Source organism: Notolepis coatsorum (genome assembly GCF_963971535.1).
Source record: "Notolepis coatsorum genome assembly, chromosome: 9".
Taxonomy (NCBI): Eukaryota; Metazoa; Chordata; class Actinopteri; order Aulopiformes; family Paralepididae; genus Notolepis; species Notolepis coatsorum.
In genome coordinates, this window is record NC_140173.1 from 124,824,642 (window position 1) to 124,841,721 (window position 17,080).

General features: G+C 43.0%; 1 protein-coding gene across 1 annotated transcript in view; it reads right to left on the reverse strand.

Moving 5' to 3' along the window:
• The window catches only part of LOC311234741 (transcription factor COE3-like), a gene marked incomplete at its 5' end in the record, with an annotated part of 63,623 nt that extends 46,758 nt beyond the window's left edge, over positions 1 to 16,865 (reverse strand). Inside the window, one exon of the mRNA XM_084321984.1 lies at positions 16,781 to 16,865. Coding sequence (XP_084178110.1) covers positions 16,781 to 16,865 — 85 coding nt within the window. The remainder of the gene's footprint in view (positions 1 to 16,780) is intronic.
• Between the last annotated feature and the right edge of the window lie 215 nt (positions 16,866 to 17,080).

Sequence of the window (17,080 nt, forward strand, 5' to 3'; positions counted from 1 at the left end):
ATAGGGCGAGGGAGACCCAGAGTCATGGCCCTCTACATAGCACTGACGACCCTGAGAAAGGGGCAAACCGAGACTGTGACCGAATACGTCAACAGAGCGGAGCAGATCACGACGCCATTGAGGAGTGCCGGAGAAGCACCAAGCGATGGGCTAATGATGGCGATGATGATGAGAGGACTACCGGAGCTGTACAAACCGTTCACACTCCTGGTAACACACGGTTCAACGGACATGATGCTGGGACAGTTCAAGGCTAAGTTAAGGAACTTCGAGACCTCAGAAGATACCCATCCAGCCGCCGCGGAGGCTGGAGAGAGAGTGCTAAAGCCAAGGGAGAGGACCAGGACCACGACGGAACTGGCGTGTTGGCGATGCGGAGAGAAAGGCCATCGGAGAAGTACCTGCACGAGGGCCGTCTGGTGTGGCCCCTGCAGATCCACGCGACATGCAGGCAGAGCGTGCATGAAGGAACGCGACCAGGGCGCGCGACGCGTGCATGGACAAGATGGCGGCGATGGTCGGCTTGAGACGGATCGAGGCGACAACTGGAGAGTGGCGGAACGAGAGGGCTTCATCCCCAGGGCGCCGATGGCGTACGTGACCAGGCCAACACAGCTGCAACAGGCCCAAAGGAAGGGACTGATCGTGGACACAGGTGCGTCATCCCACGTCATCAACGACAGGAGTCAGTTCAAGAACTTTGACAGAACGTTCCGCCCGGAGAGACACAGCATGGAGCTGGCAGACGGAAAGCGCACCTACGGGTTGGCGAAAGAGAGAGGAGACGCACAGGTATGCCTCACGGACAGCGGGGGGTGCCGGCGTACAGTGACGTTAAAGAACGCTCTCTATGTGCCATCGTTCCCACAAGGACTATTCTCTGTAATAGCTGCTACTGCGAACGGTGCCAGAGTGTTCTTCATGGAAGGTAAAAATGTTCTTGTAGAGCCCAACGGTATGCGATTTGACATAGAGGTGTATCAGAGAATGTATTACCTGAAAACAGAGTGTAATGACAATGATATGTGTAAAGTAACCGTCAGCCACGATATTCAGACATGGCATGAGATTATGGGTCATTGTAATTACGAGGATTTACTGAAACTGCAAGCAGTGACAGGGCATGCACATTGAAGGCGAAAAGCGTAGACCTGATAAAGAATGTATCGTGTGCATAAAGGGGAAGTTTGCTCAATCGAGAAACAGAAATCCCACAGAAAAAGTAAAAGTACCACTTGCGTTGGTTAACACAGATCTTGCCGGTCCAGTAAGGAACGAGTCCATAGGAGGCTTTAGATATGTACAGTAGGGCTGGGCGATAAAACGATAACGATAACTATCGCGATAAATTATTTCCTCGAAATAAACATGAAACGTGGTCGCAAAGTTTCGATATATCGATTTCCAAGCTTGGCTCCGTTCAGCCTCGGCTCAGCACACCCACTAACAACAACCAACGTTACGTGATGACGTGACGTGCATACGCACAACAGCTAACAACCAATCAGTGAAGGAGATGGCCGAGAGCGAACGAGATCCGGAAGGAGACCCAGAGGTACTAGGACTCACTCAACAACAAGGCTTGCTAGGCTAATTAGCTTGCACGGCGTTGTTTTATATATTTACGTGCCGAGTATGTGTGTGTTTTGAATTCTGAGGCCACGTTTAAGTAGTGTGGGGTATACAGTGGACGTCGTTTCAATATATTGTGGCGGAAGAGTATTTTAGTGTAATATTTAGCACATTGTCATGGAATACACCACTTATAAACAACAGGCTAGCTAGGCTAATTAGCTTGCACGGCGTTGTTTTATATATTTACGTGCCGAGTATGTGTGTGTTTTGAATTCTGAGGCCACGTTTAAGTAGTGTGGGTGGGGTATACATTGGACGTTGTTTCAATATATTGTGGCGGAAGAGTTTTAGTGTCATATTTATTGTCATGAGATGCTCCGCTTGTCGGCTACTGTTAACGTGCGCGGACTGATGACGACATCAACTCGACTTGAGACATTTCGCAGCAGCATAAGAAGTTAATTAAACTTGACAGACATTATATCGACGATAATTATCGATATCGAATTATATGAAAATAATTTTATAATTTTATCGCGATAACGTTTTTGGTCATATCGCCCAGCCTACAGACGTGTGCACAGGGGCAGTGTTTGTTTACTTTCTTAAAGCAAAGAGTGACACACTCCAGGCCACGGAAAAATTCCTGGCGGACATAGCCCCTTATGGTACAGTAAGATGTTTGAGGTCCGACAACGGGACCGAATTCACAAACAGAGAGTTTCAATCACTGTTGAGGAAGAACAGGATAAGACACGAGACGTCATGTCCATATTCCCCACACCAGAATGGAGTGGCAGAGAGAGAATGGCGGACTCTTTTCGAGATGGCTAGGTGTAAGCTAGTAACTTACCTAAGAGCATATGGCACTATGCGGTGCAAGAAGCCGCTTACACCAGAAACAGGTGCTTCAATAAGCACACGGGCACCACCCTGTATACAGCACTGACAGGAAAGAAGTGTAATCTAGCCAGAATGCACCATTTTGGATCAGTGTGTTATGCGTACCTGCAGGACAGAGGAAAGCTTGAGTCCCGATGTGTAAAAGGACTCTTCGTAGGGCACGACAAGGGAAGCCCCGCTTTCCTGGTTTATTATCCCGGTAAAGGGGTAGTGCAGAAACACAGGCTAGTCAAGTTTGTCACAAAGACAACATGTGAGGGCGAGACACAGACAGAGGAGCCAGAGCTGGACTCCAGAGTAAGGTGTGTAGAAACAGAGACACATCAGCCCAGTGTACTTAGCACGGTCGTGCAAGCAGACAGTCAGCCACCCCCAGAGGGCGGTGACGAGGAGCACCCGAGGGTGACGCTGAGTTCCCCAAGCAGTGGGAGGTACCCCTCGAGGGAACACAGACCCCCAAAGTATCTGACAGATTATGCTCAGAAAGGGAGTGACAAGGAGGACAGTACACCCATCACAGTTGATTACTGCTACAGGGTAGTTAGTGGGGTCCCGCAGACCTTTAAAGAAGCCATAGGGTCCCCTGAATCAAGTAAATGGGAGAGAGCGATGGACGAGGAGATGAGGTCCCTAGAGGACAACCACACCTTCACTCTAACCAAGTTACCAGAGGGCAGACAGACAGTGGGAGGAAAATGGGTGTATTCAATCAAGGAGGGAATTGAAGGCCACGATAAGTACAAAGCTAGGTTTGTAGCTAAGGGTTTCAGTCAGAGGGAGGGGATAGACTATGGTGAAACATTCTCCCCCACAGCCAATCTGACCATTGTAAGGGTAGTGGTTCAGAAAGCAGCTGAGGACAATCAGATTTTACATCAGATGGATGTGAAGACAGCCTATCTGCACGCACCCATAGATAGGGAGATATATATGGAACAACCTGAGGGTTACGAAAAGGAAGGAGTGAAGCTAGTGTGTAAGCTGGAAAAATCCATTTACGGCCTGAAACAGTCTGGGCGAAATTGGAACGATGCTTCATACATGCCTTATCAAAGATCACTTCCTACAGAACCCAGTAGACCCCTGTGTTTACTCGAGGGAGTCAAAGGAGTCGGGGAAAGTGATCATCGTCATTTGGGTAGACGATTTGATCATAGCAGCGGACAACACCAGGAGCCTAGCACAGGTGAAAGAGATGCTCTCCATGAAAGACCTTGGGAGGTTAAAACATTTCCTAGGTATGGATTTTGAGCAGTCTGCCAATTGTGTAACAGTATCCCAGAAGAGATATGTGGAAAAGATTCTGAAACGTTTTGACAAGCAGGAATGTAGAACAAGGGATACACCATGTGATCAAAAACTGGACTACCAGGAGGATGCTCAGAAACGGACAGATGTAAAAATGTACAGGGAAGCGGTGGGTAGCCTCATCTATTTGACAACATGTACTCGCCCTGACCTATGTTTTGTAGTGAGTAAGTTGTCACAGCATTTTGCTGATCCCACAGAGGAGCACTGGATTACGGTAAAACATGTTTTTTGTTATCTTAAAGGTACAGCAGACAGACAACTGTGTTTCAGAAAGAGCAGCTTAAAGCCTACAGCGATGCAGACTGGGCACCACAGATAGAAGGAGTACCACCGGATATTGTGTGAGTTTGAACGCAGACAGCTCACTGGTTTCGTGGAAAACGAAGAAACAGCCCACCGTGGCTTTATCAACTTGTGAAGCCGAATATATGGCTCTAGCTATGACCATACAGGAGTGTATTTACCTGGAACAACTGCTCGAAGGGATGGATACCTATGTATATAAGAAGACTGTTGTTTACGAGGACAACCAGGGAACCATTGCGATTGCTAGAAACCCTGTGTGCCGACAGAGATGTAAACATGTCGATATAAAATATAATTTCATTAGATCGGTCATCAGAGAAGAAAGGATGACTCTGATGTATTGTCCAACGGACGACATGGTAGCAGACGCTATGACGAAACCTGCCTCCAAATTGAAATTGAAGAGATTTGCAGAGGCCATGTTTGGTGTGTAGATATTGACTGTCATGTTCTTTTGATGTTTTTGGAGTATATTATTTCCTTTGTAAAATGTTTTTCAAAGAAGTTATCCAGTATGCTAATACAAGTGGGAGTGTTGAATGCAGAGGTGCTGTGTAGGATTGTTAGTAACTGTCTAACTGCATATATAACCAACATAAATGGCATAGTCATACTCCCCTATTCAATAACAATGCACTCCTGATTGGAAAATGACCTATAAGATACCCTAAATGGGAAAAGCAGGGCATACACACATTAGGAGATGTTTTCAACAAACAGGGTTTTTGTAGCTATAAAGACATACATGAAAAATTTAATCTCACCAGTTCCACATATTATTTTTACGCACAGTTATTGGTTTGTTTGAAGGTTCATGGAGTCCCATTAAGGATACCAATTGAGCACCACAGATATCACAAATTCTTCTATGAAAGAGAGACATCGAGAGGTTTCGTATCTGATTTTTATCATCACTTACTAACGTCCTCGTATGGAATCCTCCCCCTAGACTCAGTCTGGAGGAGGGATATACCAGACTTGGAAATACATTTTGATTGACAAGAAGTCTGGGCAAACGTTCGAAATGCGTCACGTAACCCGGACCATCAACAAATTAATCTTAATTATATTCATAGGACATACCTGACTCCTATAAGATTGAACAGAATGGGAATTAAACAAGACTCCAGATGTTCCTTATGTACAAATGGGGATGAGGGTACATTTATGTACATTTATGCACATGTATTGGGATTGCCCACCAGTTAAGATATTCTGGAAAGAAGTGACCCAGCAATTATCAAATCTCTTAACTCTGAATATACCTGTACACCCATCTGTATTACTGTTGAATGATGTTTTTGAGTTTGCAGCCCCTATACAGCTAAAGAGATTAGTTTTATCTGGTCTCACAGCGGCTAAAAAGCTGATAGCATCACGATGGTTTCAACCGGAAAAAATTTGTCGGAAGGTATGGGTTCTTACTAGGGATGCTCGATATTGGCTTTTTTACCGATACCGATATACCGATATTATCGGTAGGCCGATAATATTGGACATCCCTAGTTCTTACATATCTCGATGTGATCTATCTAGAAATATCTACAGCAAGAATTTTAGGTGTCAGTGAAGCCAAAATTGCAATCTGGTTAGAAGTGGTGGAGAGAATAAAAGCTAGCATATGAATTGTAGTGCCTGGTTAGGAACGAATGATAATGGATGGATTATCCAAGTGGGGGTCCGGGGGGGGGGGGGGGGGGGGTGAGCGAGCGAGAGCATAATGTAGGGTATTAGATAGCAAGTATTAGATGTATATCTCGTATACTACATTTATTTAAATGGTGATTTCATTGGATGTTTACTGTTAATGCTTGTATGTCTAATTTTATGTTATGTTTAAAAAATTATAAAAAAAGAAAAATACAAAAAAAATATATAACTGCTTCCACTAGAGGGCGCCCTAGGCGGAGACACTCAGGAGTACTACCAGGTGGCGAGTATAAATAGCTTTGTCTCCTCCCACTTCTTTCTCTCCCCCCATGTCTCTCAGTGAGAGAAGACCTGTAGAACTGCTGCTCTTCATGTGATTAATAAACCACACCGATTAAAGGCTCAAGATAGAAACGATGCCTGTTGACCACATTATTGTCGCCCTATAACCAAATTCTGTTAACAGGCCAGGGTTGAATTCTTCATATTAACAAGCCAAATAAACTGTTCAGAATAATACTTTGTGACCTTTGTGATCACAAGCAATACATCTGTTTTAAATAATCAATTAGCTGTGCCTTTTGGAGCTTACCTAATGTACTGCCCAGTTTACATGTTTTTCTTTACTCTTGGGTGTGGGGTACTGGGGTAGCCAGGCAGGGAAGGAAAAAAATGTATTTAAAATGTGGTGTGTTGCTACACCCGCCAAAACAGCACGAGAATAGAGAGGTACTGGAAAATCTAAGGAAATTAATAAAGGGAAGATGATTAAACAGAAGGTTCTGTAGATACAGTACTGAATTCTCCCATCCGGACCAATGCAATTTGAAATATTATTATAGAATATAGAATAGGAGGCTTATAAATGACCTTATTATAGCCAATTTGCACATTTATATATATATATATATATATATATATATATACGCCTGGTGATACTAAATCCAAATTGAACTCAGGCATTTGAAAGATAATATATGTATATATATATATATATATATATATATATATATATATATATATATATATATATATATATATATATATATATATATATACATATATATATATATACATATATCATATATTATCTTTCAAATGCCTGAGTTCAATTTGGATTTAGTATCACCAGGCGTGCATAAGAACAGATAATGATATCTACTGTAATTTACTGTACTTTTTTATTTTCACCACAGTGCAACCATTTTGAAACTAATTTCAGATCTAATTGTTGCTCCATGCTAAAAATAGGGAGGAGAAACTAACTGCGTTTCAATATTTGTCAAAAACGTTACCTTTTGTGGCTTATTATCCCGAATAATAACAGTTATTGATATAATTCATTCAGAACGCTGAACTTTGAACCCCCATAGAATCTGCCAGGAAGTGTAGTTCGGAAAAATTCCAACGCTGATCGACACCTATGCACCCCCTCTACGAAATGGCCGCAAAAAGACTACAATTCCCATGGTTAAAATTTTTCAAAATGGTCGCCGTCTCGCAATAGACTTCAGCAAATCGGAAAGTTAAAACTATCTAATGGCACTTTTAACCTATTGCTAAACTAACATATTGATGATAATATACATTCTACATGCTGTTGTGACATGTTAGTGATGTTAATACTTGAAAACATTTGATATTAAAATCGCAAAATGTATGCAACCCATATTGATTTATGACCAGATGTCATTTTGGGGGTCTGTACCGACCCTGTCGGGTGGAACAGGTTAATAGAATAGAATAGAATAGAAATACTTTTATTATCCCATGGGAAATTAGACACTGCAAATCGCTCAACATTTAAACATTTAGACAGGACAGGTCACAAATTAGAATAATAACACAAATCAAATCAAGTTGCCTAGGATAAGAGTAGAGTAAAATTAAATAGGATAAAATTAAATGAAATAAAATATACAGAAATAAATACAGTAAGAATATACTGAGCATACTGAGCATGGGGTAAACAATTTGGTCAATATAATTATAATTTAAATCTAACTAAATGAAATATGAAATATATATTCCAGTATTCAGTGTAACTAGGTGCAATATGCTTTAGGTAGTGTATTGTCCTCCTTGGGTTCCAATAAGACTTAGATCAATGTCTGGCAGCCGTCGCTGCCCCCTGTTTTGGAGCCTGGAGGCCGCTAGTCGCGTCCTCCTGCCACTAAGTAAGTGGTCTACATGTTGAAATAATAGCTCTACACTTTGACAGCCATCACTGGTATAGATTGTCTGGTCAGTAACATGGGTCCCTCCTCACTGCAGTAAACAGAAAATATCCCGTTCTGGTTTCCCAATCAGGAGAGAGAACTTCACACAAAAATGGTCTGACAAAAATAAGAAATAAAAACTACTTTTAGGCAAATGTGTCCTTGAAACAAGTAAAATGGCTTGGCAAGTTGAAATAAGTCAAACATATCTAGGGTTCTCTCTTCCTAAAGTGGGAAGGGTAGTTTATTTTGTGTTTACTGCAGAGCGGAGGGACTGGGAGACCCATGTTACTTACCAAACACTATAACAGTGATGGCTGTTGGAATGTAGAGCTATTTATCACTTACAGCACCTTTAACTACTGACAAATTCTACTATATATCTAGCCGGGCTCAAGCCCATTTGATATATAGTATTGCCTCGATTGTTACAGCCAGGGACGTACTGAAGGGTGAACTCACTTTAACTCAGTTCATCCACCTCTTGATTTGATTTCCTTTATGATAGAAGTGTGCAGTATTGTAAAGCAGCCTCATATAAGTTACATCTGACATTTTCTAGAAAACTAAACATGATTTCAGTGTTTTCAAAACATACTGTAACTGATTTATTTATACCACTTGTCATATCATTGGTATTTCATCATAATACTAGTATTTTATATTTTATGTCTGCAAAAGTGTATTCTAATGAAACACACTGGGCCCCTATCTAAAGGTTGAAATTACTTTAAAAGGAATTTGTTTAACCATTAACCAATGTTCAATACCATTATTTTAAATAATTTTCTTTTCATTTTACCATTATCTTTGATATGAATTTTGTATCTTATAAATAAGAACGTCTGTAGTTGTTTTTGGGCTGTTGAAATTAGTATTTTCTAGTTACCGTGTTACTCGTCCACATGCATTCAGTGTGTGATGCTTCTATAGGCTACAATGATTTATTGAGATGCTGTAGAATCTTTATATTATATATCATGTACAGTATACTGATTCCGTTAGATATGTCCCACTGAAACAAAATCTTACTGTGTGAAATCAATGCAATGAAATGTGAAAGGTAAAATGTACCTATTGTTGAGGGAGGTATTCAAATCCTGATGGTTCAGAGAACAGTTAGAGTACAGGTACTGTACAGTATATATTGGTACGTACAGGTACTGTATATACTAGGTAACTAGGGTATATACAGATCCATAGCACCTCCCTGTGGTACACCCCATCTCACTATAGGCTATACCTTTATTTCCACTCATGTATTAACATCATATTTCATCATGATTATTACTATCTACATTGTGCAAATGTACTCCTGCATCGTAAAGACATATCGGTTACGGTTATAGCGTTATAAAACAACATAAACACTGGGCCTCTATTTGAAAATGTATCATCCAGCCTGACACTGTGCTTCATTCGGTTTTGGTTTGCTCTTGAGAACCGCTGCCATCAATGTAACATTGTTACGGTAACAGCTTGAGTGAAGCAAATCTTATTGTAAAATCTTTGTTCTCCTACAATATCATAATAACACTTTGAGGCGGGGGCAGCAGAGTTTGACAATAATATATCTGTGGAAATCTCCCCCCAAACCAACCCCCCTCTCTCCAGATCCTCTGTGAGGAGGGACATCAGAGGAGACATTTGCGCTTTATGAAGTGCATTCATTTGGCCATTTGCCATGTTTCCTCACTAGAGGACTGCTATGATGAATGAGAGGAGAGGAGAACCAGATTTTCTCTCCCACCTCTTGGCTGTCCCCTGTGATTACTAATACAGAGCCCTGCAACCTCCCACACTATATGAAAACTGTAGGCTTGCTCTCATATCCAGGGTAATCCTCAATTTCCCAGAATCATTAAACTGAGACTAGCCTCTCTGATGGCTGGGAGATACTTGACATATTATGATTATTATCACATGAATACCTTGTTGTTACCTAGGAACTGCATAGGTTGCCTTTTGGAATCGATGTGGAAGACTGGCATAATAGCCTTTCTAGACTGTTGCTCTTGACAGCAAAACCCCTTTTTATATGTACAAGATAAATCACGAGGGCTAGCGCGCGCCTTTAGCCGCTGCGAGGGGATGGGACATAACGGACGTTAAAGTCGTGGCTTGGATGCAAAAACTTGTTAATGCCGTCAAAAACTTAAGACTTCAGAGGCAAAGTTTCAGGCACTGCTGCACTCTACAGTTTTAGGGATTTGCTTTTATTGTGGTTGAATCTGCCAAACGTCACGCTTTGTTTCACAGGCCTAACGGTTCAAGCGACTGGAATACGGCCCGTGTCTTGTGGCCATAGCTGTCCGGAGGAGGCGAATACCCCCCCACCCCTCCCAACTAGTGAACTCACCACAGGCATGTGGCTTGGAAACACTAAAACTTTCAAATGCATCATTTACTGTACATATAAACTCACATTTCCCATTATAAATGCTCCCCTCAGGTGAGGGGGGGGAGGGGGGGGGGGGGTTGAAGTCGACGCTGAGCTAAATGCTGAATCCAGTGAATTAAAGTGGGGCTGCTTTCTGTGTTGGAGGAGGAGGGGGGGGTCTACTGCTTCGCGGGGCGGACCAGGGAAATTTATGTGGGAGAAAAATGTATGTTCAGCGGATCGGCTCCAAACCAAACATATTATCTTTTGGAATGCCCTCCTCTTCATAGCCTCGATCAGTTGTTCACAGTGGGTAATTCGCTGACATGTTCACAATGCGCACAGACCAAGGAGAACATGCAATTTTTTCCCCCCTCCGAGGGCGAGGATCTGGAGCTGATACAGTAACTAACCTGGCACCTCTTCAATGATTCAGCATCGTTTACACAACCCAAAAGGGCTGTTTGAGGGTAACTAAGAATGTTAGAATCCAAATTCACATGCTTTTTAACAGCTCACTTTTGTACCCAGTCGTGCCCCGCGGTACACTGCGCGGGGGGAGGCTGAGGAGCTTTTATTAACGGCTAAATCAACGACTAAAATCCATCTCGAAATGCATTAGAAAAAAGCGGAAGTGAGACATAAAAAATTTTAATAATAAAATAAAACAAAAAAATAAAAACAGCCCCCGATACTTCAAACCTCTGCTCCGTCTTCTGGTCCTGTAGCGACAATTTTGGAGGACGGGTCAGATGAAAGACAACAGACGGAAAGCAGGATCAAAAGCCACATGGCATTCCTGTAGCCCTGCTTGTTCTGAGGGGCATACATAGTGCATTGGATTCATATCAAGGTCTTTGTACAGGGAGGCGCCCGCCAACGTGCCAGTGGCCTTATTATTCTATACTTCAATAACAAACCCGCGTCTTTCCTCCTCGCCATCAAAGGCGCAGAGCAACTCCAGAAGTGATAATACACATCATATATGAGTCATTCGTCTTCCTTGAAATTTACATAACTCCTTTGAACGGCGTCTTTGGTAAGTTATGGCCAGATATGTAATTCAGTATACACCAGTGTAGGCCTATACACACACACACACACACACGGTATGGCATCCGTCCGAGACAATCCGGTGCCTACCGGACTCCCCTCCGTCATAAACACAGCGCAAGGAGCGCAGTTCACTTTCCCCCGCCGCACCCTGTGAAACTACACGCATAACTTCTCATACCTTTCAATCAACGGCGGCCGAGTAACGCAGTTCGCTCCGCCTCCTCTCTCGCTCCGCGAGCGCCGCCATAACTAAGTTGTCCGCATCCATTCCGCGTGGTTATCTGGCCCGTAGCCTATAAAACAGAAATAACGCAGAGGTTTACTCACAGTGAGGGGTGACTCTCAGGCCGGACCCGGGCAGCCATTTGATGTGACAGGGCCGCCCATCATGCGTCTCTAACGGGGTCAGGGGGCCTTATGGGGACTTGATCCAGAGCGAGGCCAAGGGGACCGGCCCCACAGAGAGGATGGATGGAGCCACGGAGAGAAGGAAGGACGGGCTGATTACATCATTTTTCAGCCCCACCAAAAGGCCCGGTAAGGACCTCTGGGCGGCCGGATTGACAGTTGGCCTCTCCGCTAATACATTTCCGAGTGATTTGTCAAAATGAAGAAATTGTGCTTGCTGACCCATCTCGCTCGGCAGTGAGTGACTCAATTGGCGAGTCCTGATGTGAGGAGCGACATATTGCCCCCCCCCCCCCCGTACTTACAGTGGCTCGTGTTGAATGTATGAGAGAGTCGTAACACAGCATTTGTCAACGCGAGAAAAACATTTTTACTTTATTTTGTTGCCGGTTAATTCTTTCAACTCCCCCCCCCCCCCCCCCCCCCCCACACACACACACACACTATAATATCTTTCTAGTCTGAGGTAAATGCATTAAGGACAATGTGCCAGACTGAGCCACAGATTTAATCACCTTTCTTACTCTGCGCTGTACAGTATGTGTCATTTGTTTCTGTAGGGGAGGGTGCGGGGTGGAGGGGCGGGGAGGGGATGTTTTGTTTTTGTGCATTTCCTGAATATCTACAAATATTCCCTGAAGGCATGCTGCAGTGCGATGTTGCGCCACCTGTTTTCAAGGCAAAGTTACTCCCGGGGGTCCCTCTACAAATCGTCTCCTCTGTTTCTCCTGGAGGGGAAGAGAGACACCGTCACTCTGGGGTGTTCAGGGTGTCACATCACGCGGGGAAGATAGCTACTAGAGTACATTACACATTCCCCTCTTTTTTATCAACAGGTAAAGTGAGAAGCAAAAAAAAGGCAAATCGTTGCATTATGAGGTCAGAAAATCAAAACTGCCCAGTTATTATTATTATTATTAGTATTAGTTTCATAAATCCACCTGTGCCGAAGTGGCTCAATTGTGTTTCTTTCTTATTATACGTACGTATCCTGGGTTGCTTTACACACTATAGCCTCAAGTGTCTACAGCAGAGAGGATTATATTCCACTTTTCCCCCCACTTTTTCCTCAGTGGGGGCAGGGGGGGGGGGGGGGGGGGGGGGGTTGAATAAAAGAAACATTGCCTCAGTAGGCCTTCTACAGCCTGCGATTATTCCTGTCTCTTTGTTTCAGGATTCCGGGCGTAATGACTGACCTGGATTCATACCACTGTTTTCAATCACCATCTCCCTCCAAGGTTATTGGCCAAAATCCAAAGGTTGTTCTGGGATTCCACTTCATCAGCGACGGAGGCGGAGCGGCATGCAGAGTTAATAATAATGTGCTCTGTTTTACAGATGTTACACAATAGACACAGTGTAACCCTCTTACGACACCGGTGCCTGGGAGCTTCCCGGTTTTAGAACCAGATCAGTCTCTCCGAGACACGTCAATGACAGACAAACACCAGAACGCTGTGAGGGTGGACCAAAAAAACACACTCTGTACTCGCTGTTTGGTGTATATGATGTGAGACGTTGATGTATATAATGCAAAATCATTAAGTTATATTGTGTCCCTTTTGGTATTATATTCATATAGCGCATGTATATATTCACACACACACACACACACACATATATATAGCGCCGGTTTTGAAGCCTTTGGCTCCTTTTGGTTACGGTCTCTCTCCACTTCCCTCACGCTGCGCGGTGTGAGTAAGAGGTTGGACAGCGGTGAGTGGGCACTGCCACACTGGCCATCTGCTTGCTCTATTAGAGGCAGAGGTATAGGGAACATGTTCAAAGCTTTCCAAAGGTGAACCGTTAAAGGGGAACTATGCTTAATTTAGGAATTCCACACATGTTATTCCTATGGTTTAACTGCATGTTCAAATGCAATGTGAAACAATTTGGAGGCGGCGCGAAAGTGTACAATGTCGGTTGAAAGGCGCGAGCAGCGGCGAACAGACGTAGCTTCGCTCTGGGTGGCGCAAATTAGTTGAACAACATTTTCAACTTGAGCGAGAAAATCGGCAGGCGCGATAGAGCAAAAACAGGTATATCTAGACAATAAATATTCAATTGAATGCTCTGTGGTATATAGATATTGAATAGGTTACATTTAGAAATGGTCAAATTTTTGTAAATGCCACTGTTGTGACCAACGCTGTTGAGCATGTATTCACGTTTTTTAGTTTTCAGTTTTGCTAGTTTGCTATGAACTGTCAAACTGATGAGTAAAGCAAGAAAATATTTCTCTTCGCGTTGTATCTGAAGGTAGGCCTACAGTTACTTCACAGTCTCTGTGAAGATATTAGTGAAAACTAACAACTCCGTCCAATATTAAAAAACTAGAGTGCAATTTGTGATGTCATCAGGTATAAAGGAGAGGTGCAGACTTGAGTCACATGACTTGGACTTGAGTCAGAGATTTGATGACTTCATACTGCAAAATCACAAAAGAAAGACTTGCAACTCGACTTTGACTTTAACACCAATGACTCGTTACTTCTCTTGGACTTGATCCTTATGACTTGAAAGACTAACTATTACTATTAATACAATTTCGAAATGGCATTACATTTGTAAAGTATGCATTGCCTGTCTTGACTTGGGACTTGACTTGAGAATTGCCAGTCTTGACTCGGGACTTGAGTGTAAAGATTTGAGACTTACTTGGGACTTGTAACAATGACTTGGTCCGACCTCTGGTATAAAGTCTGAAGCTACGCCATAGACGGTGACTTTGGTAAAGAATTTGGTAAAGCTTTGTATGGGTACATTTACTGTTTCAGAACTGAGAACACTACAATAGAATAACGATCATTTGGGTATAAGAACTCAAACAAACATTCTGTGGGTCCACAACATCTGTCTCCTATTCATTGTCAATGGAGCAGCTCCAGATTGTATACCTGATGACATCACAAGTGTACGTCTTACTTGGTTTATGGCTTTGGGAGAGAGAGTAGCTCATGTTTACAAATATTGATTGAACTTTCCTAGGCCATGGAAATAACATATTGGAATTATTAATTTGGGTGGTGATAGGCTGCACCTCATTACAATCAACAGTGTTACTCTAAAACTTCCACATGGCAATCTAGATTAGGCAGAGGCCAGCCATGTGTCAACTAAGTGTATCCTACCAACAAACATGGTTAAAAATCTGAAGTTTCTTGCATCTTCTTTGGGAAATAAAATCAGGAGTTTACTTATTTACTCTCTGACTCTGACGACTTCTAATAATGAAACTGACGTCTGTCAACAATGCCTCTTTTTTTCTTTTTTTTTTGGAATAATGAATATATTTACAATGTAATTCAGAGCTCCAGTTGCCTCTAGACAATTGAGCTTCCCCTTCATGCACCTCTGTATTTTATTCAAAGCACAACCCTCACCAAAGGAAAATCTTCTATTATCCAGCCTAACACTGAAGCCTGAGGAGAAATGCAGGGTAAAACAGTGACTTAATATTTCATATTGGTTAGATTATTCATCCACACAAAGACACCCACCCACCCCCCCTCACATTGCAACGTCCTCATTAAAAATGGGACACTGCACGTTGAAAACTTTTAAGAAATTCAAATATTTCCCTTCAATCTTTAAAGAGCTTATATCTAATGAACTAAGATTTAATTTGGCATGGCTTAACATCCATTTGCAGTGTTCATAATTAGGGATGCAGACCTCTGTATTGAAATGATGGGGCAAAGCCTCGCTGAGTTCCCAAGTGAAACAAGAACTGGTTCCACTTTAAGTATTAATTGATTGGCTTTGCAGTATCCCTTACAGGAGAACTGAGTGCACACACGTGCACACACGTACACTTAAGCACACACATCCAATGTCCACCACCACACACATACTATGACACACACACATAATGTATGCACGCATGTACACACATACCATAAACAGACATGCAATCATGCATGTGCACACACACACACACACACACACACACACACACACACACACACACACACACACACACACACACACAAACACAATTTCCAGAGCACTCATTTCTCATCAACCTGGTGCTGCCTCATTTGCCTGTCTCTCTGTCCCCCCAGAGAGAGGCAACCTATCTTCTTGCAGAGCTTAGCTTTTGATCACGAGTGTCAATATCAAACTGCAAAGCAGGATTACACACCACATCGTCAATAGGCGTAATGGTTTTACATGTGTTAAGGTTAACTCAGCCATTTAATGTACATCATAGTGCCGTAGAGATAATCACTCAAAAAGGGACTTAGAAATGTCACACAAACCTCAACAGACCTGGCTCTCTGCAGTGATCACACGCTATACTCAGAGGGTATTGCTGCATATGTTTCTCTCTTTTCTATGATTTGACAGCTTATGGCTGTGGAATAGACTAAAGTAGTCTTCTAGGTATTTGAATACAATTTTCTTACAGGGAATATCCTCTGTGATGTATTATCAGAATACGTTCACCAGAGATGCTGTTTATTGATCGCATCTAATGTAAACTATTATTTAGTAAGAACGGGTGTTAGCCATGCGCATACATTATGTTGTTTTATACCGTACTAGATCTAGTTTTGGCCTGCTTGATGGGCGATAAAATCATTTCTACTAATACTGTAAATTCTGGAATTAATTTCCTACTGTAAGTGTCATCATCAGTCTATGTGCATGTGTTTAAATGTGTGCCTGTGTGTGTGTTTGTGTGCATGTGTGTGTACTGTACTGTATGTGCATTTGAGTATGAACGTCATATGTCACACGCGCATATGTGTGTACCATATGTGTACAGTATGTGCGTGCGTGCCTGTGCGCTGTGTTTATTTTCACAAAACACAACACCCCCCCTATACTGTAAACCTACTGTAAAGCCAGTGCGAGTGACAGCTAAAAGAAAAAATCCCCACAACGCTGTGAATTAGGTGGCGGTCTATTAGACACATGATCACATGACGTGGGATTAGCGGACTGGAGTCTTCAAAGCTGCTATTACAGCTCCTGAGATGTGATCCAGGCTCCCCCACTGCTCTCTGCAGGGGCGTGTGGCTCTCCCTCAGAGAATTACCTGACACCGTCATGTCTGCGCTCTGGGAGACGAGTGCTGTGGCTCGGAGTGGAACAGCCAACAGCAGCCGGAGACGCTCCCCGACACGCTGCGCTCAGCCAACAAGCCCTGCATTTAATCCCATGTGTGAGCCGCCCGAGACGGCTACACGAGTTGACATCAGAGGGAAGGAGCCGGGGTGGTCTGATAGGTGATAAAGTGGATTACAGATGGGGAAAACGTTGTCAC